This window comes from Carassius gibelio, chromosome B21, assembly GCF_023724105.1.
Source record: "Carassius gibelio isolate Cgi1373 ecotype wild population from Czech Republic chromosome B21, carGib1.2-hapl.c, whole genome shotgun sequence".
In the NCBI taxonomy this organism is placed as follows: Eukaryota; Metazoa; Chordata; class Actinopteri; order Cypriniformes; family Cyprinidae; genus Carassius; species Carassius gibelio.
Window position 1 is genome coordinate 24128283 of NC_068416.1, and position 26877 is coordinate 24155159.

General features: G+C 35.1%; 2 protein-coding genes across 7 annotated transcripts; one reads left to right on the plus strand and one right to left on the minus strand.

Moving 5' to 3' along the window:
- Nucleotides 1–5035: 5035 nt before the first annotated feature.
- On the plus strand, nt 5036–26877 carry LOC127986062 (uncharacterized). Of its 6 annotated transcripts, none has more exons than XM_052588264.1 (7): nt 5036–5069; nt 5290–5406; nt 15959–16675; nt 17349–17696; nt 22855–23019; nt 24655–24755; nt 26293–26877. In XM_052588264.1, exons 3-7 carry the CDS (start codon nt 16618–16620, stop codon nt 26347–26349), a joined length of 729 nt encoding a protein of 242 aa, XP_052444224.1. In that variant the 5' UTR covers nt 5036–5069; nt 5290–5406; nt 15959–16617; the 3' UTR covers nt 26350–26877. The 6 variants fall into 6 exon arrangements, with proteins under 6 accessions (XP_052444224.1, XP_052444226.1, XP_052444223.1 ...); XM_052588266.1 differs by lacking the exons at nt 15959–16675; nt 17349–17696 and adding exons at nt 20668–21381; nt 22277–22624; XM_052588263.1 differs by lacking the exons at nt 15959–16675; nt 17349–17696 and adding exons at nt 20665–21381; nt 22277–22624 and having other exon boundaries at nt 5038–5069.
- On the minus strand, nt 9240–14631 carry LOC127986057 (uncharacterized). The gene is made up of 10 exons (XM_052588256.1): nt 14604–14631; nt 12752–12898; nt 12110–12273; nt 11885–12021; nt 11603–11696; nt 11101–11445; nt 10787–10964; nt 10137–10264; nt 9875–9925; nt 9240–9671 (listed from the first exon to the last, which is right to left on the minus strand). The coding sequence occupies exons 2-10, from the start codon at nt 12861–12863 to the stop codon at nt 9357–9359; spliced, it is 1524 nt and encodes a 507-aa protein (XP_052444216.1). The 5' UTR covers nt 12864–12898; nt 14604–14631; the 3' UTR covers nt 9240–9356.

A 26877-nucleotide genomic window follows, 5' to 3' on the forward strand; every position in this document is an offset into this window, starting at 1 on the left:
ATAACATAATATACAAATCGATTTTTTTGTAGCCTACACTCGAAAAAATTATTTTCAGGGTTGTAAGTAATAAAAGATTATTGGAGTATGTTTTAGAAGAAAACATAATTTGAGTCCTCCTACTTCAATTTCTGAGTGTACATTTTTTCTACACTATTTTGTTTTTCAGTGTAGTAATTTTTGATCACAGGTGTAATAAGGCAAAAAAAAAAAATCTAAATAAATAAATAGAAAGAAAGAATAATAATAATAATAATAATTTGGGACATGTGTAAGTCAAAAGCGATAACATTAATGTGGCAGTTCACCCCAAAATTACAATTTTGTCATTAATTACTCATCTTCATGCTGTTCCAAATGAGCAAGATCTTCAGGAACACAAATTAAGATATTTTTGATGAAATTCAAGAGCTTTCTGACCCTCCATAGACAGCAATGCAACTGAAATGTTCCAGGCCCAGAAAGGTAGTAAGAACATCATTAAAACAGTCCATTTGACATCAGTGGTTCAACCGTAATGTTACGAAGCTACGAAAATACAAAACAAAAATAACGACTTTGTTCAACAATTAGTTCTCTTCTGTGTCAGTCTTCTCCATGCATTCAGGGGAGGACCACGATGAAAATGAATGTGGGAGGAGCCTTGATGGAGGTTATTACTAAGAGGTCTATTAAAAACTCTCTATTGAGTGGTGAAGAAAGAATAATCGTTTGTTGGAGAGTGTTTGAGGTGCGGAAATGTGTTCTAGTGTGAGTGCGGTTTCTGAGAAAACTGTGAGTCTTATTTTATCTGCTTTATCTGATAAAAAGTTACAGCAGGTGGGGAATCTCTTCCAGTTGTTTTTGAGGTTTTCGTTGTTGTCTTGGGAATTTAGTTGGCCGGTGCTTGAAGGAAGACTGAGATCTGTTTAAGCTTTGTCTGAAGGGGTATTTCCTCTGCTTTCTCTCCACCTGAGAATACAAGGCTGTTTAAAGTCACACTCATGCCATCAGGTACATGAGATATACATACCATATTACTGAAAGATTATCATATTTATATGGTTTATATTGTTTTCCAGGGTGCGTAAAAATACCCTGCCCTCATGAAACAAAAATATATTGCAGTATATTGGAAAATATCATGTAATATATTAGGCATATATTCTTATATATGGGATTTAATATATATATTTTTTCAATATATTGCATTATATTGAAAGTGGCAATCATTTGTATATTTTGCATTATATTATATAATATATTTATATTCAATATATTATTCAATGTATTCAAATATATAATATATTAGAAAATAAAAAGGGAAAATAATATATTACAATATATTTTAAGAAATTTATTGGTAAATATATTTTCCTTTCGTAGGGGTGAACTTTTTTCTTCTTCTAATTGTTTAAAAAAGTATTATTATTTTCAGTATTGTTAATAATAATGTTTCTTGAGCATCAAATCAGCATGTTAGAGTGATTTCTGAAGGATCATGTGACACTGAAGAGGAATGATGCTGCAAATTCAGCTTTGATCACATGAATAAATTACATTTTAGGATATATTGCAATAGAAAACAAGTTACTTTAAATTATAATAATATTTCACAATATTACTCTTTTAACTGTATTTTGATCAAATTCGCCTCTTGGTCAGAAAATCTAACTGAAAACAGGAAACAACTGGAAACAAATGAAACTTAGAGCTTACAACCCTACAGCTTTCTTCAATAGACTAGTTTGAGATAGATAACCACAAGCCCACACAGTCATTGAAGGACTTCCTGTTTATCAAAACGTTGTCTTGACCACTTCCTGGCAAAGTACCCTGTGAGTAGATTCCCTGCCGTATCAAATGGATGAAGCTGAGGTATAATCTTTCACATAATTTAGCGCTCATAATGAGCTCAGATCTGGAAGGTCTTGTGGAATAAGTGTCAGTTTGAGGAAAAAGTATTGGAATGAATTTCTATACATGCACATGTGTAAAGTTATAATACAATGATGTCTTGAATATGCAGAATTTGTTGTACTGTATCTCTATCTCAGTGGCTAATGACTAGCTTGTATCGGTCAGGCTATAATTGCATCTGCTGTTGTATTTAAAAAAATACAGCAGTGGTGAAACCAGCAGCGGAAAACACTCGTTGTGCATCACAGGTGCATCAGAGCAGACAGCAGTGGTTAAGGGCCCAAAGACCTCATTAACACGCAAAGACTGCATGCAGAAGAACATAATGTCTATAATGAAGTGCCCAGCATGCATTTAGAGGTCAACGTTAAGGATGTCAATTAGTTAAATTGATATGTTGAACTTTACAGTGGACACTATATGTCATCATTGCATAAGCAAACTACCTTTGCATTCATTTATTGTGTCATGCTGATTTTGCATTGTGTTGAATTGCATTGTAAAGTAGTGCAATATAAATTTCATCAACATCAGAATGAGAGGAAAATTGCAAAATGTAACAGTTATGAAATATAGTTAATAATTTTTTATATTATTCTGAATCAATTCAAATCAAACCAGTCATGCATTGAGTTACACAGAAAGTTATGGGAAGAATTAGGTAAAGTTAGATCCTAAATGTGTTGTTGGTTTACACTTCATCTTTACGAGAAGACAGAAGTGAAAGAGAGGGGGGAGATCACATGAGATAAACCTTCGGGCACACTGACATTCAAGGAAGTATTGACTGATGGTGTGTTTTAATGTGAGCGAGTGTGACAGCGCTTATGCTATCTTAGTTTGGATTTGTGATTAAACGATTCAAAATGAAGTTCTCCTGGCCTCTGGTCTGTGTGCTCATTTTGTCCTGCGTTTGCTTCGGAGGTAAGAGCCACATTCACCCTAAACGCCTTCTGAAAAAATGAAGCTTGTTAATTGGTTAACATACTCAATGTAACGTTCACAATATATACAGCATATAATTATTTTACATTAAACAAGACAATACATTTCATTTCACATTTAGTTTTTTCTTTGTACTTCTGAAACAAGCGTGAATTACCAAATTATTTCTTGTTGAAATGTTGGTAGTACATAGTACATATATTTTGTCTTGTATTTCAGTAAGAAAAATACCTTTTATCCTTTTAATTTACAACGTAAAACAGTAAAATTTATATTAACAGATGTCCCAGTGTTGCTCAACACATTTTTTTTGCTAGTCATTTAAATAAATTGTGTTTCTTATTTGTGTTTATCAGTTTAATTAGGGCATTTTTTGTGTCTAATACTGTTTATACATTAGTTAATGCATTATTTTGGTATCACAGATACTACCCTGATGACATTTTGGCATCTGTAGGGTATGATGGCCGTTTGGTTTAAATGTTATTAACATTTTTTCTATGAGGAAGACATCGTTGTACAATTTAGAGTGGCTGATATTTGTTACAATATCACAGGAATCTGATCTACACTTATTATATGTCTCCTGTCACAGACACTGGGTCTCATTTCTAAAACGTGAACACAAATTGTATATCTACTTGTTTTGTTTATATTTGTTGTTGTATTATAGTGTTATTTTCAGATGCACCATATGCTTACATCTGCCATTCTTTTCTTTTCACTTTTTGATGGAACAAATTTCATATGCTTCTCTAAACGTCTGTACAGCCCAGTGTTGTTAAATATCAAATATTGATGACTTTCTTACTGTTTGTCTCCCACAGGTTCATATGAGGAGCTGTCTGTGTTTCAGAGCCCATTGAATATCACTGTGAATGAAGGAGAACCTATTCAAATCAGCTGCTGCTGGAATAAAGCAAACATTTTTAAAGTATTTTGGTATAAGCATAATGAAAAAATACCAGAAGAAAAGCGGCTATATCAAACGCCCTCAAATAAAAACTGCTCCTTTCTGAAAATCACAAATACAGTTAAAAATGACACCGGAGATTATGTTTGTAAAGTGATTCAGGACATACCAATTTTGATGGAATATGAAGGACAAAAAACATACCTGAATGTCGTTAAAGGTGAACACAGTACTGAGGCAACAACTCAAAGTAAGATTCTTCTTGTTTCTTTGCTGGAACATTTGGAGAAATTTTGCACTTGCTCACCAATGGATCCTCTGCAATGAATGGGTGCCGTCAGAATGAGAGTCCAAAGAGCTGATAAAAACATCACAATAATCCACAAGTAACAAGTAATCCACACATCTCCAGAACATCAGTTAATGTCTTGTTAAGTGAAAAGCTGTGAGTTTGTAGGAAACAAATCAATCATTAAGATGTAATCGTTGCTTCTGGCTTTTGGTACATAACACTTCTTCTAGTGAAAAAAAAAACCATTCCCTGTTGTCCATTTGCATCAAATCATCCAACATAAATGATACAAATTGTTTTGGCTTGTAAATGGTGCTTGGTTCTGTGCATATTTCTCTCCTGATTCAGATTAAATTACGTTTTCACTGGAGAGGACTCGTTTTAAGTAAAAAAATATCTTTATGTATTTGTTTTGTACAAGCATGCAGCTTTTCACTTTTCATTGATGGACTGGAGTGTTGTGGATTACTTATGGATTATTGTGATGTTTTTATTAGCTGTTTAGACTCTCATTCTGACGGCACCCATTCACTGCAGAGGATCCACTGGTGAACAAGTGATGAAATGCTACATTTCTCCAAATCTATTCTGATGGAATTCTAATCCATTTTTGTGTGAACTATTCCTTTATTAACTGTTGCATACTGAGATAATCCTATTCTTCTGCTGTTTGTTTTGCAGATATTGTTCATACTGTTTCCAGCCCAAAAACCAGTGAGTACTTACAACATGTTACTAATATTCTGTTTTTCTGTAGTGTGTTTTCTCAATGTGTTGCGTTGTGAATCTTGGGGGTCCAGGCAGTGACTGTCTCCCCAAAGGTTTTCTTTCACTCTCTTACTAATAAAAGTGAATAAATAATACATAAATCATATTTGAAGTATAAAATTTTCTAAAATTAGCAAGCTATATGTCATGTGTCATGGTCATTAATATTTCTCACTGAAGCAAAGCCAGCTGTAGTTGATCATCCGAAGAGAAATACAGAAGATGCAAACCATAATTATTTGGAACCTAAGGGTAAGATGTTATATGACTATTTTGATATCTTTTTATCTTAAATGTAAAAATTCAACATACAATAATTTGATTCTGTAAATGTTTACTAAAATGTTTTTATTAAAAACATATTTGAAATTCCCTCTATAAAGTACGATGTGCCACAAACAAACTACAAATCCCATAAGACACTTGGGTAAGAGTTATGTTTGCAAGCGTAAAAATCAATTGTTTCCCACAGGTAGTTCGCAGGAGGTTGTGATCATTTATATTTTCAGAAGTCTGCCCTTCATCTGTCTGTTAATGGCATTCTTTTACCTAAACAGGGACAACAAACAAGTCACATCATTACGACCAGGTAATGGTTCAACATATCCAACACAAACTTTACAACATCGTTGAGTCGTTTGTTTAGTCTTCAACCAACCAACCAACAAATTTGTTAACAACATTTAATTTGAAACATATATATACATTTGAAAATTGGAAAAAGGAACAAGACTGTAGTGTATTTTTAACATCTTTTATAAGGGCTGTATCACAGGTATCCAAAAAGATATAATACCAGGATTCCAGAATTGCTACAATGATAAAAAAAAAAAATAATAATTACAAAGTTATTTTATAAAGAATAATACACAAAATATAATGATTGGAAATGTATTTAATTCAAAACCATCAATAAAAATAATTTAAAATTTAATAAAATAAGTCAGTAATAATCTAACAACCTCAGAGCCCATTGTAGGCCTGTCTTGAAAATTTTGACTTACACGGAATAATTACAAATACAATTCATTGTGGAGATCCTTAACAACATTTTTTCTTTTAAACACTTACAGTTACACTTACACTTACAGAATATTCAGATTTTAAAACCACAGCAGGGGTGTATGAATACAATCAGTGTCTAACAACATCTCAGACAGTTTGTTTCATGTATGAGCAGCAATACACTATTTTTTATAACAAAGTGTTGTAAGCAAAGTTAAATAATAGATTTGTACCACAGTAGAAGAAGTTAAAGGAAAAGTTTACCCCAAAAAATGTCAAGTTGCTGAAAATGTAATGCTGAATTTCTCCTAACTGATGAAGAAACACACTCATACATCTTGGATGGCCTTAGGGTTAGTACATCACTTGCTCACAATCGGATCCTCTGCAGTGAATGGGTGCCGTCAGAATGAGAGTCCAAAGTAATCCACACCACTCCAGTCCATCAATTAATAAATTGTGAAAAGAAAAGCTGCATGTTTGTAAGAATTGAATCCATCATTAAAGGTTAGTTCACCAAATAACCATTCTGTCATTAATTACTCACCCTCGTTTCATTCTAACCTTGAAAGATATTCCTTTATCTTCAGAACACAAATTAAGATATTTTTGATGAGTTCTGAGAGCTCTCTGACCCTGCATAGACACACAGCAAAAATCTGAGTGTTCAATGTACTCTATAGGAGTACACTGAACACTGGTTTCAGTGTATATATAGGTCCAAGAGTTCGGTGTTCATTGAACACTGTAAAAAGTGTAAAATAAATACTCTCAAAATAGTTACATTTGAACACCTGGAGAGTTAAAATGTACTCTTATAAATAGCACTTTTTGACACCGTTTCAGTGCTTTTGAACACCTGCAGTGTAAACCTAGAACCTTTGCAGTGCTCATTATTTAACACTTGGAGAGTAAAAATGTACTCTAAAGCTGGTACTTTTTTATTTACAATGTTTCAATAGTTTCCAACACCTGCAGTGTAAACCTAGAACCATCAGTGAATTAAAAATACTAAGTCAGTGCTTTTTATGTCTGTTTTATTTAACAGTTCATGGATGTTCAAAAACCACAAACTTATACAAACACATGTACAGGAACCACATATTGATAATCTCTATCAAAACCATAAGTAGTTTGCAGATCAAACGGCTTAAAGAAGTGCAATTTATCAACTTTAAGCATGGAAACATTCTGATCATTTCCCTGTGTCACATGAAAGGAATGAAAATGCTCTGCAAAACAAAGTGTCTGAAAGTCCTCTGTTACAAGAAAATATTCTCGATTAAATGCAATGATGTCTTTTATCTGACTAAATACAGGCAAATCGTCCTCTTTGTCCGTGCAAACTAAAAGGCCTGGAGGATACTCGGTTCCAAAACAAGTGATCCAAGAAGTCAGATCAACTTGACAGTCTAAGTCAACCTGCAGTTCTTCTGCAATCATCTCACCATGTGGCAAGTCAATGAGCTGAACAGTTTTTACTGGCCCACAGTCAATACTTTTAAATGGCATTGATTCCCAATGGTATGCTATAGCCATCTGATGTTTTTGGGCCAATGACTTTGTTACATTTTTGAAATTTTTGATTGTGTTCTTGAAAAACCTATGTTTGGCTTCAAATCTCATTGACCAAACATGTAGATTTGGACCTATTTTTCGAATGACTCTGGGGTAATGAATCATGAAGTGATGTTTAGGGATCATTCTACGATGTGGGTAAAGCTCTTTGAAAAGTTGGTGATGGTCAACAACGAGATGCTTAAGACATACTGTCATTCCATCAGTAACAACTGGAGAAAATATAATGTTCATAATTTGCAACAGAAGCAACAAGAGTCTATAGTGGGCATTTCCTTCTCGTAAAACATCTCCAAAGATCAAGGGCATATTCCGGATTAAGCAAAAAGTTTGAATGGCATTGAGACCAATTCCATTTCCAGTCTGCTCCAAGTTTATTCTGGTTGGACGATTTTTTCGTTCAACAAAGCCATAATTGTATGAGTATATTCGGTTACAAACATCTGTCTTGGATATGATTTTGTTGTCTGAGAGGTAAGCAAACAGCAACTTCAGCTCAAATTGCCCCACTCCTTCCAATATGTCATGCATAATGTCTACAGCATAATTTTCAGAAACATGAAAGTACTGTAGATCATTGAATAAACATTGTCGCTTAACTCCAAATGTGGATGGCAGTGTAGGATCTACCATGAGGTCATTGCAATGCTGATCATGCAGTGCTTTATTACGCAATGTTATTCTTGGATCATCATCCCTGAAAACCGTTTGTGAGGTCTGTTTGTCTACTAGACAAAAACGACAAAAATTGTTTGCACTGAATGATTCAACATACCCGAGTAACGTGTGCAATCCCAAATTGTCTCCAGTTACTTGTGCAATTGTTCCGTAAACTGGTTCATCAGAGAAAGGAACTTCAATTCCTGTACACTCAAGGACTTTCAGATCACGTACGAGGGGCTGTAAGATTAAATCAAATCCATACTTCTTTACATCCTCAGTATGAAAAAGGGCTAAAAGATGAATATTCATAAGAGCGGAGTTTATCTTTGGAGATAGGTTTCGTAAAACAAAGTATATACTTCCAACCTTATGGATACCATGCTTGGATCCGAGAGGATTTGCCATTTCAAAATCATCGTAGAATATCTGTATTTGGAGAGAGTTTGGTTTTTCAGAGAAGAGGGGGTGATCTCTAAAATAGTTACCATCACAGAAGTCTTTGTAAAACCCAGTTTTCTCACAAGGCTGCACAAAATGATCACAGATCTCTTGGTTGGTGAATATGAACTTCAAAGTTTGCAATAGAGGAATATAAACAAATTTGTCTGTTATGGGAACTTGATCATATGTGCCAGTAGTTTGATTCCTTCTAGTGTCATACCTCACTCCTAGGGCTACCTCAACAGGTTCTACAATACCCCATTTCTCACTGAAATGTTTTTTCCTTTTTGCCTCAGTGTTCAGTTTGCTAAATGGATTTTCAAGGTTGTCAAAATAATCGTCAAACTTTGTTCTGATCTCCTCATCGTTAGAGAGTAATTTTACAACATCATCTTTAACGTTTGAATGCAATTCCTCTACAAGTTCCTCCATATTTTCAACAACAGTCGTTATGACATTAGTAGCCACACCACAGCCTTGGAGATTTGCAATAAGGGATGCACACATTTCTTGGGTATGTCGCCTGGTCTCATTACAGCTTTGAGAATTATCTGGTTGCTCTGGAATTAAATTAACTACGGGTTCATCAGATACGTCAACTATGACGGGTTCGTTCTCAACTATGACGGGTTCGTTCTCAAATTGATCTAGACTTTTAGCGCTATGTTTGTTATGGAGATGTTTTCTAAACCCTGAAAAAGTCCAAAATCTCTGGTGGCATCCAGTCTGGTCACACATCAACTGAAACTTCTTACCAGGATAAAAGGCATTGAAAACTTTAAGATGACGGATCAACATTTGAACGGTAACAAAACTAGACTTGCAAACAAAGCATCTGAACATCATAACTCTTTAGTTGAGGAGCTTAGCTCTTAGGTCCTTGACTCTGGGAGTTTCGTGAGAATGACCTACATCAATGTTGTAGATGGTGGTCTGCACAAATGTGTACATGCCATTTAAGGCCTGGTCATAGGAGATGCCGAAAACATAATGTGCTTTGAAAAGTTCATCAAAGGCTGACAGGGAAGACTTGCCCTTGCAGGGAAGGAGATCACCATCCAATGCAATGTAGAACTCGTGGATGTGCTTTCTTGTCGTCCCAACTGCCAGGATGTAGGGCTGCCTCCGCTGGTTTGGACCAGAGTGCTCCTGAAGGCTGCGACATGACTGTAAGATAACAATAAACTGAAATGAATCTACACTGAACATCACATTTTGATGGATAAGTCACACTCTGATAGAAACCTTTGATGGCACAGTTAGCTTTCCCATACAGGATATATTCAGCATGTGATAAGGCAACCAAGGTTTTTGTACCACGGTCAAACAAAGAGAGGGAATTAAACAGAGAGGTCATTAATGTTGGTTACCTTAGCACATGTCCCTGCAAACTCCAATACGTTGGCAAGACAAACAGACAACTGAAAATAAGAATGAACGAGCACAAGACTGCAGTGAAAAGAGGTGAACCCCACTCTCTAGTCGCTATGCACTTCAAGGAGGCAAAACATAAATTATCAGACTTAAAATTCTGTGGAGGTGGCATTGAAAAGAAACAGATCAATAATCTGGGGGGTTACACAATTGCCTTTTGACAATGGCTATTGCCATTGGAGATCAGGACACACTGACCTTATGAAATTTGACTACATGGTCCACAGCTTCCCGGGTACTGATCTTTACAGCTCCCTTCTTTCCACTTGGAGGTGGTGGCAGTAGGTAGACCAGCAGTAGCAGTGAGGCCATGTCACTATCCCAACCTGAGAAGGCAGAAGCACCTGCTTAAAGCATGATATACACCTGACCAAAACCTTTGATACTACATCAATATTAAAACTCAAAACTCTTTTCAATAACAATACTAGTTCTGCAACTAACATTTTTTTTGATAATCGATTAACCTGTCAATTATTAATCAATTGGTTGGATTAAAAGGCCAATTTATAATAAATTGTATAATAATATAAAACATTATCATGTTTTGTATTGTGCAATTTTCCCACAACAGCTAACTCTGTGACCTCTGCTCTGTTTTTCAGATGCATTTTATGCATAGAAATGCGTTTTACACCATTGTGAAGTGACATCACTGACTGGAATTTTCCACAGTGATGTCACAGACCCAACTAATCGACAATGAAATTCTTTCTTGATTATTTTCATTATCGATTAGTTGTTGCAGCCCTAAAAAATATATTATTTGTCTACACAACTATTTGTCATGGTAAATAAATTAAGTCAACATTTGAAAGATACACACCAGATTCATGTAAATTATTTACCTGGGACCTCGTCATCCTCATCAGTGTTCTCCTCTGCAGACTGGATGAGATGGTCAAGCAGGGGTGTCTTGCTGATGTCCTTGGCTTGCTCTATTACTTTGGCCTTCAGGAAATCCCATTTCTCAAGGAGTTTTGATGAAGTCTCAGCTCCAAACAACAGGTCAAAGTCTTGCGCCACCTAAAGGGGAGGAAGCAAGCATATGTGTATTTGATGATGGTGGTATAGTGGTAGGTGACCGTTTTCATCTTTGAACAGCTGTTCTTGACACTGCAAAAACATAATAAATGTGCTTACAAAAAAAAAAAAAACTTACCAGGCCTTTTGTGTCAAGAAACCTTGGGAACACAGTAAGCACTGTACTGCATTGCTCAGGATCATGGATCAACTTTTGCCTGTGCTGGAAGGTTTCTCTCATTTTCATGAAGATCTGTTCGTTGTCTGTGCTGTGTTTCAGTAGAGATATGGCCTCTCGACACTGGTCTCCCTCCAACTGCTGCACTTTAGTCACTTCTCTCTCTAAGTTTGGTCCGCTGCTGCCTGTAGTGTGAGAGCTCCTTCTCCTACCCCCATTGGTACCGCCATTGCTGAGTTCTCGCTGTGTGTTTTTAATCTTCCAGGCAATGTAGCCCTCATTGCTGTCTATGTCAAAAAAGTGTTCCTAAAGACAGTATCAACAAAGATGGAAATGTATAAAAAAATAGTTTCAGCATGAATCAATAGAGATCTTTAGAAAAGAAGTGTTAGACTTCTAAAATGCACCAGAACATTATTCATTTGTTTATTAAGATTAATCTTACTTTTAAATATGTACTCACATAGCCTTTTTTGGAGTAGGGATCTTTTAGAGAGGGGAACAGTGTTACTATCCCCAATGCATACTGTGCTCTTTTATCCATAGGGGGAGCACGTCTGTGGAATAAATGTTGTGTATTAAAACCAACACACCGGAAAACCTATGATCTGCGCAAGGCCACAGCTCATTGGCCACGGATGTCATTTAATGATAATCACCTATTTGATTACAATTACCAAATCTGCAATTGAATTCTATGAATATACACTTTACCAAATCATGCACCATAAAGCATTTTACTTACCCATACTTTTCAAACATTTCAGCAACAACAATGCTGACAAGATCACGGCGTGCTCGGTCCTTCATCTCTCCTGTCATTGCATATTTTGCAAGGATTTTCTCACCTCCAGGCTTTTGTTCCAGAATTCTTTTGACAAGCTTGACAACAGGTAAAAATGTTATGGTAACAGTAACAGGTAAATGTAATGTTTACAACATAAAGAGAAATTTTCTGAAAAAACATCACCTCTTTGGCTTGTGAAGAACTGTCATCAGTATGTAGACTTTTTGGGGACATCACAAAGGTGTCATCAATGCGCTGTCTTTTTGGGGACATCAGAGAAGCATCACTGTCTGATGAGGGTGATGATAGTGACAAGGTGTTTGTGCACGAGGACTGGATGGGAGAGTCTGAAAAGGGCAAAAAGATCATAATTTAAAAAAATATATTTCAGTCAATGTTTCCACAGGTTTAAGTGAGGAGAGGTTAAAAAAAGGCATGGTGAGACTGCTTCCAGGAAACTTTTTTCTTTGCCATCTATAAATTACATGAGTTTTGGTAGTTAATGTGGCCAGACTTTAAGCAGTTTAGGCCATGATACATTAACTACTAGATGGCAAGACTGACTGTTTTTTGAGAAGTACTCGGGTCAACAGTCTTACCGGCTAATCCGTTTTATCTCAAATGTAGTTTTTCAAATCCTTATGTGAACACTGACAGATAAGAGATAAGGTTGGAAATATGCAAAGTGGTCCTTTAACAGAGAAAGCACAAATCGGACATTGGTGAGAAGCTACTGTTTTGGTTTTGTGATAGCAAATAAATTACAATGTTAACACATTGGTATTGTTACCCTGCAGTGTACACTGTAATTGTACAAACATTTACCAGAAACTGAAAGAACATTAACAATGGTCCACAGGATGTCTGCTTTTTCCTCCAAGATGTCGCTGAAGACCTCTTCATCAACCTCTGTTCCACTGTCATCCAGCACATACATGTTTGTCTCAGGGGGTATGCTGAACTTCTCTTTAGCTTTGAATACAGAAAAAACATAAGTTGTTGTGTTAGGGTTAGAAAGTGGGAGAACAATAATGTTTTTAGCACTATTTTTATCTTAATGGGCAAAGCTACGGTAGACTAGCATGGTGCTAAGAATAAAATTTCATATAAATGTACATCTAAACCAGTGGTTGCGTAAGACTTTCACATTGTCCTTTATTTTGATGGATATGGTCGTAAAAATTGCACCTTAATATATTTCTCTATTTTAATTTTCATATTTTAATTATAAGACATTTAATAGCTTTCGTTTTAATTCACATTTTCATTTTCAATCATTCATGAACTTACAGGATATAGGAGCATATAGGCTAGATTGTGCATTTTTTTAATATATGAAGAGTCACTTTTCATAGTCAGGGTTTGTCCAGATTTTGAAGAGTTTAATTTAAGCACTTTTCAAGCATTTTTAAGGTCCCTAAATCCATTTTTCAAGCAGCAACAAAATTAAAGAATATAAATAGTATAAACAGCACCCTTTTAGAAAACTACAAGCTAAAATATTAGAATCTTCAATATAATACAACTTATATTAAATCACTCTTTGGATACTTTTTAAAAATGTGGTTATATTTTTGTATATTTGTTGTCAACTGTAAGTTAGGTTGAGTATATAATACATTAATATCTTCCTTAAATACCTTAAAATATTATTTTAATAAATAAACATTGTTTTAAAAATGACACGTGAAAAAGAGTGTTTAAGTGTTATTTAACTGAATCTAAACATATTCAGCCAACACTGATTTGTTTTATTTATTCTTGTCAGTGGCAGTTCTATTAGTCTGTATTTACACAGTAAGACATGATGCACAGATCTATATTGTCATATCAGATTTTTTTTGTCACGTCCGTTGCTATGGTTACTACTATCACGGAACGATTATTTACAGAACTCACTCTGGTAAAAGCGGTGGTCACTCCGAAAGTTTAGTCCTCTAAACATCACGAAAAACTAAACGTTCGACTGGCTACAATGCATACAATGCTGCAGACGTTAAAATTTAAACTTTTGCTTTTGTAAATAGAAACCAGAGTGCTCAGACAAACGTGCACGACGGAAAGAACAACCCCCCCCCCCCTACATTACAATTATATATTGATTCGATATTAATTAATTTAATAATGTTTTTAAAGAATTCAGTCAAATTCATTTGTCTCCGATTACCTTTGGAATGGCTGGTGAAGGCTTATTCTCCCATAGCGCTCACATCAGTGTGTTTCTTACATAACAGGATGCCTTTCAGTCTGTTGATCGTCGACGCAATCAGTTTTTATTTATCTTCTAGCCAGTTATTGATAAAATTACAGCAAGCAAGCAACATTTCTTAATGCAGATGTTTGCGCGCCAGGTGAATACACGAGGCGCCAAATACATGGAATTACACAAGACGTGCTTCGTAACAGAGGTTGCCTCGCGACATTAAACAAAAAATACAGATTGTCAGCCGTTTTTATTTATATTTTTAGTTAACGTTACATCTGATGTCCTGAAGAAATAAATTTAAATCAAGCATTTTCCAAACTTTCGAGACTTTGTAGGATTCGACCTTCAGATGTTTCCGTCACTGCTAAAAAAAATCAGTCAATGACGGAAAATATTCGGTTAACACGACCTCTGATCTAAACTTCAATTATAAAGAGAACTAAGAGAATAATGCCATTAACATTAACTTACCCTCCCTGAGAAATGCTGGATATGATACTCCATTGATGTTTGATGTCTTTCCTTGGTACTGCACTTTGAAAAGCATTGCTGTAGTTTTCCTCACATATTACTAAAACATAAAAATACAATTGGTTTATTGAACACGCACAATACCAAATGTAGTGCAAATAAAGTCAGACTCAATCATTTCAGACGGGAATCTGTAACGTTAGCTTTCAAGGATAGCTAGTCAATTTAGCCTGCACAAGGCGCGAAATTGGGAGCGGAAGCTAACGTTAACAAATGATTGCTGCATTTTCATTTTGAAATTTCATTTAATGGTCAACGATCAACGTTAACATCACCACTAAAAAAAATTATCTGCAGTTTTACCAGATTTAACATTCACCATTACTTTAGCTACCATTGGTATAGTAAGTTAGCTAGTTAAACTAAATTACAAAACGTCACACCTCTTCTACTTCTACATTAGCGTTTTTAGTGTTTTAGTTATGGGAATTAAAACAAGAAGACAAACAGGAATATTCGGGATGATTCACTTGGTGATTTCTTACCTATGGTCCCGCAGAATCAAAATGTCGACGACTTCAGATGTCAGTTGGAAACTGGTGTCCACGAGGCTGCATCATGATTCAACCAATGACAACGCGTTGTCGATCTGATGACGTATCGAAACCTAAACTCATGTGCGGACGGGACAGCAACAGATTGACTCTCAAAGTGTTCATCATCCCACTATTTACACTACAACAGCTCCACATCAACACTGAACCAATACACTAACACTTGAGAGAGTTTCTGGTGAAACCTGACAAGTGTACTTTAAGCCCAGTTTACTCCAAAGTGTATAAATTATACTCTGGTCATCAAAACTCTGGGATTTTAACACTCTGACATTTGCTGTGCAGCAACACAACTGAAATGTTCCCAGACCCAGAAACACAATAAGGAGATCAATAAAACAGTCTATGTGACATTAGTTCAACTGTAATTTTAGGAAGCTACGATACTTTTAGTATGCAAAGAAAACAAAAATAACATAATTTATTCAACAATTCTTCTCCCCAAGTTAACATCCTCTGCCATTTTGGAGAGTACCAATGGCGCGTGCGTGATCTTTCCCCAGAACGTTATTAACATAATCAGTGTTGTTTATGTTCAGCATGCGCATGCTTTCTCCTGAATGTAAACGATGCTGATTACTGCAAAGGATCCACTGGTGAGCAAGTGATGTAATCACTATATCTAGAATGGCCTTTTCTAATACCATATTTTAATTTATGGGTGAACTGTTCCTTTAAAGTAAAAATGTATAGCCTTAGATGTAAGTGAGAATTTTATATTTATTTATTTTGCATCTAAAGCAGTTGAGCATGCTGTAGAGTTGGGAGTGAGACCAGATGAAGACCTGGAGGCCGGAGAGACACAGAAGAATGAAACTGAAGAGGTGAAACATGGAGAGAATATTTCAGAACAGGAGAAAGGTAGGGTCAACAACGAGAAACCTGAAGTAACTGTTGCAACAGAAGAAGAGAAACCGACTGCTGTAGTTGTGAGCATTGAACAAGGTGCATCTCCAATGCATGACAACGAAAACAAGAGCATTTCTGTTACGAACACTGAGGAAAAGACACATCTAATGCCTGATGTTGAAGAAGGGACTGTTTCTGTGCTGACTGACTCAGTTTCAGCTCTGTGAGACACAGAGGAAATGCAGTTATGGTATGCTGTTCAGGTCTGTGATGTCACTTCCTGCATGATAGCTTGTTTGCAGACTCATAATGGTTTGAATTCTGAAAGCAGGTGGAATAAAGTATGTTCCTGCATCTTTCTGTGTGATTGTGTATGTGGTTGTGTTCAGTCAAGTGTGAGAGCAGTGTTGTGGTTTACGCTGGGCTTCGATGTGATAAATTTAGTTGCATGGGGAGGGGGTTGAAAATCTGAGAGTACGAGTGTCTCGTGCGTGTGAGAGGTTGTGCTGTGGGAGTAAAGTAGAGATGAGATTCTCTGCAGATGGTCAGAAATGAAGTGTTCCTCCAGACTCCTGTGTGGACTCCTCATGTCATGCCTTTGTTTCAGAGGTAAGTGCCACACAAAGCTCCTTCGTGAAGAGAAACCCAGTACAGATGCTACAGGATAATGTTCAGTATTAGTACAAAATATAAACATATATATGCATGCACACACACATACACACACATAAGCTGTATAGTATTTGCATATATTTTTTAGTAGAATTTTTATTTTATTTAAGTACCTGAATCCATGCAGGAGACTTGTAAAGATTAGTTTTATGGTATTTAAAAGATATTTTGATTTTGACTAACTTTTGATTTTTACTAACTTTTGAAACCTCAGCAAAAACTAAAATGCAATATAATTATTATTTACATCTAATTAAAAACACACTTTAAAATAAAGAATTTTTTCTGTAAGAGGTAGATTTAGTGTAGGTTAGGAAATTTAATGCACTTTGCAAGTAATCTGTGATCATTTGAATTTGATTTGATTATGGAGATGTGTCTCAGGTAAAATGCCACAGATTTTTGCAGTATATATATATATATATATATATATATATATATATATATATATATATATATATATATATATATATATATATATATATATATATATATATATATATAATAAAATAAATAAATACAATTATATAATTTAATTTATAAATAAAATAATGTAAATACAGAACTCCACAATGGCATGTTGTCATTTGTGTTTTTGCTTCTCTCACAGGTTCATATGAGGAGCTGTCTGTGATTCAGAGCCCATTGAATATCACTGTGAATGAAGGAGAACCTATTCAAATCAGCTGCTGCTGGAATAAAACAAAAGAAGAAAACAAAAATGTTAAAGTATTTTGGTATAAGCATAATGAAAAAATACCAGAAGAAAAGCGCCTATATCAAACGCCCTCAAATAAAAACTGCTCCTTTCTGAAAATCACAAATACAGTTAAAAATGACACCGGAGACTATGTTTGTAAAGTGATTCAGGACATACCAGTTCTGGAGGAATCTGAGGGACAAAAAACATACCTGAATGTCGTTAAAGGTGAACACGGTACTGAGGCAACAACTCAAAGTAAGATTCTTCTTGTTTCTTTGCTGGAACATTTGGAGAAATTTTGTACTTGTTCACCAGTGGATCCTCTGCAGTGAATGGGTGCCGTCAGAATGAGAGTCCAAACAGCTGATTAAAACATTGCAATAATCCACAAGTAATCCACACATCTCCAGTCCATCAGTTAATGTCTTGTTAAGTGAAAAGCTGTGAGTTTGTAAGAAACAAATCCATCATTAAGATGTAATCGTTGCTTCTGGCTAAAATTGTCCATAATCCATAATAACACTTCATCCAGTGAAAAAAAATCTATCCCCTGTTGTCCTCTCGCATCAAATCATCCAACATAAATGATACAAATTGTTTTGGCTTGTAAATGGTGCTTGGTTCTGTGCATATTTCTTTCCTGATTCAGATTAGATTACTTTTTAACTGGAGAAAGCAATGTTATAGAGAACTCGTTTTAAGTTAAAAATATCTTGATGGATTTGCTTTGTACAAGCATGCAACTTTTAACTTAAGAAATGAATTGATGGACTGGAGTGGTGTGGATTACTTGTGTATTATTGTGATGTTTTTATCAGCTGTTTTGACTCTCATTCTGACGGCACCCATTCACAGTAGAGCATCCATTGGTGAGCAAGTGATGAAATGCTGAATTTCTCCAAATCTATTCTGATAGAATTCTATTAAATTTTTGTGTGAACTATTCCTTTAACAACTGCTGCGCACTGAGATAATCCTATTCTTCTGCGGTTTGTTTTGCAGATATTGTTCATACGGTTTACAGCCCAAAAACCAGTGAGTACTTACAACATGTTACTAATATTCTGTTTTTCTTTGTACCAATTAGTGTAGGTTTTCTCAATGTGTTGCGTTGTAAATCTTGGGTGTCCATGCAGTGACTGTCTCCCCAAAGGTTTTCTGTCACTCTCTGACTAATAAAAGTGAATAAATAATACATAAATCATATTTGAAATATACAATTTTCTTAAATTAGCAAGCTATATGTCATGTGTCATGGTCATTAATATTTCTCACTGAAGCAAAGCCAGCTGTAGTTGATCATCCGAAGAGAAATACAGAAGATGCAAACTATAATTATTTGGAACCTAAGGGTAAGATGTTATATTAATATTTTTGTCTTTTTTTATCTTAAATGTAAAAATTCAACATACAATAATTTGATTCTGTAAATGTTTACTAAAATGTTTTTATTAAAAACATATTTGAAATTCCCTCAATAAAGTACGATGTGCCACAAACAAACTACAAATCTCATAAGACACTTGGGTAAGAGTTATGTTTGCAAGCGTAAAAATCAATTGTTTCCCACAGGTAGTTCGCAGGAGGTTGTGATCATTTATATTTTCAGAAGTCTGCCCTTCATCTGTCTGTTAATGGCATTCTTTTACCTAAACAGGGACAACAAACAAGTCACATCATTACGACCAGGTAATGGTTCAACATATCCAACACAAACTTCACAACATCGTTGAGTCGTTTGTTTAGTCTTCAACCAACTTACCAACCAACCAAACAAGAATCTGATTCAAAATTTGTTAACAACATTTAATTCGAAACATAGATACATTTAAAAATTGGAAAAATGAACAAGACTGTAGTGTATGTTTGACATCTTTTATAAGGGATGTATCACAGGTATCCAAAAAGATATAATACCAGGATTCCAGAAATGCTACAATGATTTTGAAAAAAATCTAAATGATAAGATTATTTTATAAAGAATAATACACAAAACATAATGATCGGAAATTTAATTCATTCAAAACCATCAATGAAAATAATTTAAAATTGAATAAAATAAGTCCGTAATAATTTAACAACCTCAGAGCCCATTGTAGGCCTGTCTTGAAAATGTTTACTTATACAGAATAATTACAAATGCAGTTCATTGTAGAGATCCTTAACAAGATTTTTTTCCTTTTAACACTTAACAGAATATTCTGATTTTAAAACCACAGCAGGGGTGTATGAATACAATCAGTGTCTAACAACATCTCAGACAGTTTGTTTCATGCATGAGCAGCAATAGACTATTTTTGTCTCTTTGTTATAACAAAGTGTTGTAAGCAAAGTTAAATAATAGATTTGTACCACAGTAGAAGAAGTTAAAGGAAAAGTTTACCCCAAAAAATGTCAAGTTGCTGAAAATGTAATGCTGAATTTCTCCTAACTGATGAAGAAACACACTCATACATCTTGGATGGCCTTAGGGTTAGTACATCACTTGCTCACAATCGGATCCTCTGCAGTGAATGGGTGCCGTCAGAATGAGAGTCCAAAGTAATCCACACCACTCCAGTCCATCAATTAATAAATTGTGAAAAGAAAAGCTACATGTTTTTAAGAATTGAATCCATCATTAAAGGTTAGTTCACCAAATAAACATTCTGTCATTAATTACTCACCCTCGTTTCATTCTAACCTTGAAAGATATTCGTTTATCTTCAGAACACAAATTAAGATATTTTTGATGAGTTCTGAGAGCTCTCTGACCCTGCATAGACAGCAACACAACTGAAATGTTCCCAGACCCAGAAACACAATAAGGAGATCAATAAAACAGTCTATGTGACATTAGTTCAACTGTAATTTTAGGAAGCTACGATACTTTTAGTATGCAAAGAAAACAAAAATAACATAATTTATTCAACAATTCTTCTCCTCAAGTTAACATCCTCTGCCATTTTGGAGAGTACCAATGGCGCGTGCGTGATCTTTCCCCAGAACGTTATTAACATAATCAGTGTTGTTTATGTTCAGCATGCGCATGCTTTCTCCTGAATGTAAACGATGCTGATTACTGCAAAGGATCCACTGGTGAGCAAGTGATGTAATCACTATATCTAGAATGGCCTTTTCTAATACCATATTTTAATTTATGGGTGAACTGTTCCTTTAAAGTAAAAATGTATAGCCTTAGATGTAAGTGAGAATTTTATATTTATTTATTTTGCATCTAAAGCAGTTGAGCATGCTGTAGAGTTGGGAGTGAGACCAGATGAAGACCTGGAGGCCGGAGAGACACAGAAGAATGAAACTGAAGAGGTGAAACATGGAGAGAATATTTCAGAACAGGAGAAAGGTAGGGTCAACAACGAGAAACCTGAAGTAACTGTTGCAACAGAAGAAGAGAAACCGACTGCTGTAGTTGTGAGCATTGAACAAGGTGCATCTCCAATGCATGACAACGAAAACAAGAGCATTTCTGTTACGAACACTGATGAAAAGACACATCTAATGCCTGATGTTGAAGAAGGGACTGTTTCTGTGCTGACTGACTCAGTTTCAGCTCTGTGAGACACAGAGGAAATGCAGTTATGGTATGCTGTTCAGGTCTGTGATGTCACTTCCTGCATGATAGCTTGTTTGCAGACTCATAATGGTTTGAATTCTGAAAGCAGGTGGAATAAAGTATGTTAATGCATCTTTCTGTATGATTGTGTATGTGGTTGTGTTCAGTCAAGTGTGAGAGCAGTGTTGTGGTTTACGCTGGGCTTCGCTGTGATAAATTTAGTTGCATGGGGAGGGGGTTGAAAATCTGAGAGTACGAGTGTCTCGTGCGTGTGAAAGGTTGTGCTGTGGGAGTAAAGTAGAGTTGAGATTCTTTGCAGACGGTCAGAAATGAAGTGTTCCTCCAGACTCCTGTGTGGACTCCTCATGTCATGCCTTTGTTTCAGAGGTAAGTGCCACACAAAGCTCCTTCGTGAAGAGAAACCCAGTACAGATGCTACAGGATAATGTTCAGTATTAGTGCAAAATCAAACAAACCAAATGATTGTAGAGCTGTGAGATAATGCTGTCTTCCTATGTTCAGTTGAAGACATTTTTTTTACCATATCACATTTACATTTACATTAATTTATTGATCAGTTACATCTATATGCATGAATATGTTTGATTATATCATTAACTGAATTTTCCATACATTTCTGCCATATCTACATTAATTTTGACAGCAACCTTGACATTTGACAAGTCACTACTAAATATATTGTAGAAACGTAATTTTCTGTAATTGTCTGCTTTGCAACGATTTATATTGTGTTATTTATATTGTGTTATTTATATTGTGTTATTTATATTGTGTTATTTATATTGTGTATATATATATATATATACTGTACATATATATGCATGCACACACACATAAGCTGTATAGTATTTGCATATATTTTTTAGTAGAAATTTTATTTTATTTAGGTACCTGAATCCATGCAGGAGACTTGTAAAGATTAGTATTTATGGTATTTAAAAGATAATTCAATTTTGACTAACTTTTGAAACCTCAGCAAAAACTAAAATGCAATATAATTATTATTTACATCTAATTAAAAACACACTTTAAAACAAAGAATGTTTTCTCTAAGAGGTAGGTTTAGTGTAGGTTAGGAAATTTAATGCACTTTGCAAGTAATCTGTGATCATTTAAATTTCATTTGATTATCGAGATGTCTCTCAGGTAAAATGCCACAGATTTTTGCAGTATATATCAAATAAATAATAATGAATAAAATAATGTAAATACAGAACTCCACAATGGCATGTAGTCATTTGTGTTTTTGCTTCTCTCACAGGTTCATATGAGGAGCTGTCTGTGATTCAGAGCCCATTGAATATCACTGTGAATGAAGGAGAACCTATTCAAATCAGCTGCTGCTGGAATAAAACAAAAGAAGAAAACAAAAATGTTAAAGTATTTTGGTATAAACATAATGAAAAAATACCAGAAGAAAAGCGGCTATATCAAATGCCATCAAATAAAAACTGCTCCTTTCTGAAAATCACAAATACAGTTAAAAATGACACCGGAGACTATGTTTGTAAAGTGATTCAGGACATACCAGTTCTGGAGGAATCTGAGGGACAAAAAACATACCTGAATGTCGTTAAAGGTGAACACAGTACTGAGGCAACAACTCAAGGTAAGATTCTTCTTCCACACTCATTCCACTTATTCATGTCTTTGTCATTTCACATAGCATTAAGATTCATGTCATTGGATTTAAGGGATGTAGCCAACCCTATTTATTAGAAGCAGGTGTCCGCATTAATCAGGTCATGTTGTGGACATTTATGACTTCATATAAAACAGTGTAATACAAATGATCTCTAAATGATTACTTGTCTAATTTTTCTGCTGTCATCATTACAGGCAATGCTAGTACATCTGCCCAAAGCACTCGAACCAATGGGACTAGCGGCCCCCTTTCACATTCACCTCCCATCCTGCCTCTATCTCTGGCTGCTGCCATCGGCCTGCTGACCCTCTGCTTGGCCTTCAGTGTGTGCAAGATGAGAAACTCCTGCAAAAAATCAGGTACACTTCAAGACTGAGGCTCATTACTGGTGTGTTTGTGCTGAATGCATGTGTTCCGCATTGCTTTATCATCCCCTATGTTGTACAGTGCTTATATTTTTATGTTTTTATGTCCCTGCAAAGCTCAGACTCATTAAAAGTTCATTAAGAATAATGAGACATTTTTTCACCACTTATACCCAGTTCAATACTGTAATCACAGCCAGACATTTATTAAGTTTATTACTCCTTAATGAATCTGATTAATTGTACATTTTCTGCAGCTGAATAAACATCAGTATGCTGTCACACAAACAACCAGACTATTAAAAAAAAAAAAAAAAAAAACTGCACTGACTAAGAGCATAGTGAATGATGCAAGTGCATGTAATGTGAAAAATAATGTTGCCTATGTCACAAAGTTGCTGTGTGAGCAGGTCTTTTATGTCAAAACTTGTCCAATTTTGTGGCCCCTCGCACAGGAAGTGCAAATGTTGAGCTTTTTCAAACACACAGTTAACACTGCTTTTTAAAATAACAGTTATTATTTTGTTTAAAAAAAAAGTAAAAAAAAAAAATAGTACAAAATTCTAAAACATTACTTTAAATACATTATAAATAATATAAACTGCATTAACTACATTAATTATTAAAAATTTTCTATAAATTTTCTATTATGTATTTTTTTATATTATATACTGTACAAATGTATATATTATTTTTTCAAACAGTCATAAATATTGTAATATAAAAATAAACACATACATTTTATTTTATTTATAAATAATAATTTCATGTTTATGTAAAAAATTAATACATTTTACATTTTTGCAGTCCTGCATCAGTAAAACCGTTCTCAAATGAATGGTCATAAATAGTGAAGAAAAACAATACAGTTAATAATCAATCAGGAGTTTTTGCAGACCATTTGGTATTATGGTATGTAAATAGCATAACATATTAACATTTAAATTAATATTAATACAGACTGCACTGAACAGGCAACATTTTGTGAATGCAAAAACAGCCAAAGTGTTTTTTTTCTTCAACCAAACACTGCATGGTCTTTTATTGAATTAATATTAAATTTATAATTTTACTTGATATATATCACTAATATCCCGTGTAAAATCTGGTTCTTGAAGCAGAACCATTGCTTGTGTTACTTGCATTATTTCAGTTGGCTGTGCCTCTCTCAAACACTCTTTCAGGTGTTTTTTTATTTGTGGTAAAGTGGGAGTTTTTTTTTTTTTTTTTGTCATCTGGACATAGTTTGCGTGCAATGACTTTAACAACAGTGTATATTCACATAGCTTCATATATAGACAGCTTAGGTTATTTATAATGAGAATAGTATATTTTTGTCATGTCACATCACCCGCTTGCAGTAGGCACGTTGTCACGCACGCTGCATAGACCTAAGTGCGGTTTGGCTCTATGCGTCAGTAAAAAATAGAAAGGCGTAATACTTTTTTAGAAAAGTTTGTAAGGTATATCTGGTACTTGTTACTTCTGATTAAAAATGCCATCATTAATGGGGATTCTTTGATAATATAAAATGGCTTTGAAATTTTTGAAAGATTTTGAATTTTCAACATACTGTACATGTAGATATTTGAATGTAGCCCTAATCCCAATGTCTGTCTCTTCCCTCAGAGCGAGTGGTTATTCACCAGACGCCACACAGTGAGGGTGAGGAGCATGAGAACATGGAAGAAGAAGGTAGCACAGGCTCCTCTCGAGGATCCCTCCAATGGGTAAGTCTGATCCGACCCCATGAGCAGTCGAAATACTTGGTACAAGATGAAAAAATGGTATGCGTCGAGTCATGCAAAAACATACAACCCTGACCCGAGTGTATAAGGCCTAACCATGTTTGTAACAGCAAATATTTGTTCAACTAAGTTGTTTTCATGAAAGTGTTGGGAGACACATCTTCATGGATGTGTTGGTTGGTTTCTAAATACATCCACAGCTCCAGATGCTGGTGTTGGCTCTGTTCGGAATGGAGTACTATGCATACTGTATAATACATATGGTGTATTATTTTGTAAAAACTAGTTTTTGGTGTCACATGACCTTACATGAAGTTACATGTTCAGTCTAGTTCATTTAATTTCAGTGTCATTTTCACAGCAAAATATCTTAGTTAAGTGATGTGACAGCCAAGTATGGTGACCCATATTCACAATTCGTGCTTTGCATTTAACCCATCCAAAGTGCACACACACACACACACACACACACACACACACACACCGTGAACACACACCGTGAACAGACACCCGGAGCAGTGGGCAGCCATTTATGCTGCATCACCTGGGGAGCAGTTGGGGGTTCGGTGCCTTGCTCAAGGGCACATCAGTCATGGTATTGCCAGCCCGAGACTTGAACCCACAACCCTAAGGTTAGGAGTCATACTCTCTAACTACTAGGCCACAACTTCCCTGATTAGTATGCCAGTTATATCATCTTGGAAATACATAGGGATATTTTGCGTTTTTATTGTAACTAATAAAAACTCTTCACTTTTAGCTGTTGTTTGTATCATGGCTGATATTTATTAGAGTTAATTTGACACACTGGACTGCACTGTGTATCCCACACAGTCCCAGTCAGCACATGACATGACTGACATTTATTGTTGAAAACTTAATATCAGTTGTAGTTTCAAGATTGAAAACACATTGAAATAGCATTCAATGCTAAATGGTTAAAACAACGTCGCAATATCAACATTAATTCAACAAAATTCAACCGTGATTCAACCTTGATCCATGACAGTGGTGCATCTGAGGAAAAACATTGAAACAAAATCTTGGAGTGTGTTTTTTATGGTAATGTTGTAACATTTTGGGAAATGTAGTGGGTGATTTGGGTATCCATACATATGCATACAGAAATTAGCATATTGCAAATTACAAAACAGACTCTTTATGAAGGACCCTTGACCCAAATCAACACTAATGCATTGCAATACAGCACACAAATACACAGTCTCAAGTAGATGCAAGTAGCTAGATCTTAAAAACACCTTTTTAATCTGAATTAGAATTAATTAAAAATAGATTGTTTTGCTTCCCACATTACTGTATGATGTCACAAAGCACAATTTATGAGCAATATCTGCAATTCCTCTGTAAGAGAGTGTGACAAGATCTCATTCTGTATCAAATCTGCCCTTTTTTTTTACCACGTCTCTTTAAATTCTCAAGGATTCTGATGAAATTTTTCCATATTACATCCATATTTCAAATGATGTGACTGATTTTTGCTCTCCTTCTCTCTCTGCAGTATCAAGTGCCTGTTTACTGGTCTTACTTTGATCTACAGAGGGGTGAAGACCAATGACAACCAGAAAAGAAAGATGAACGCGATATAGCCTACTCTTCACTGCATTGCATTTTGCATTCTCTCTCTTCTTTCATGAGAACATCTTTGTAAACAGCAGTAATTGTAAACAAAAGTAATTTTAATCTTCAGATTCAGTTCAAACTCATTGAGCTGTTGATGGTTGTAACAGAAATGAATCCCTCTCTTTGTAGCAGCTCTGTTGATAGTTTTATACTTATTTTAATTTTGTTAGATTTTTTATATGAGTCTTTTTAAATTAAAGTGTGTCATACAGACATGCATGGTATACTACTTGGATGTCATGCCCTGACAGATGCAATTCAGCCATGTACAAAAGTACCACACTCTGCCTGTCCTAAAGTTTTCTCTGTGTCTAACTGTGAAAAGTTTTATAGTAAAGACTTTTGTACTGTACAGATGTCGGATGTGCCTTTCAGCCTTCTTAGAAATGTTTCTCAGACTTCATTCTGACACTTTCATAGTGTGGTTTCATTTGCCATTTACAATAAAAGCCTGTGAAAACCA

Excerpts from the sequence above, each read along its gene's own strand:
- LOC127986062 (XM_052588264.1), top strand. The coding sequence starts at position 16,618 with ATGAAGTGTTCCTCCAGACTCCTGTGTGGACTCCTCATGTCATGCCTT. Across the intron at positions 23,020-24,654 it reads AAACTCCTGCAAAAAATCAG|AGCGAGTGGTTATTCACCAG; the intron begins GTACACTTCAAG and ends CTCTTCCCTCAG. Across the intron at positions 24,756-26,292 it reads CTCGAGGATCCCTCCAATGG|TATCAAGTGCCTGTTTACTG; the intron begins GTAAGTCTGATC and ends CTCTCTCTGCAG.
- LOC127986057 (XM_052588256.1), bottom strand. The coding sequence starts at position 12,863 with ATGTATGTGCTGGATGACAGTGGAACAGAGGTTGATGAAGAGGTCTTC. Across the intron at positions 12,022-12,109 it reads GTTCTTCACAAGCCAAAGAG|CTTGTCAAAAGAATTCTGGA; the intron begins GTGATGTTTTTT and ends CCTGTTGTCAAG. Across the intron at positions 9,672-9,874 it reads TTGCAGGGACATGTGCTAAG|TCATGTCGCAGCCTTCAGGA; the intron begins GTAACCAACATT and ends GTTATCTTACAG.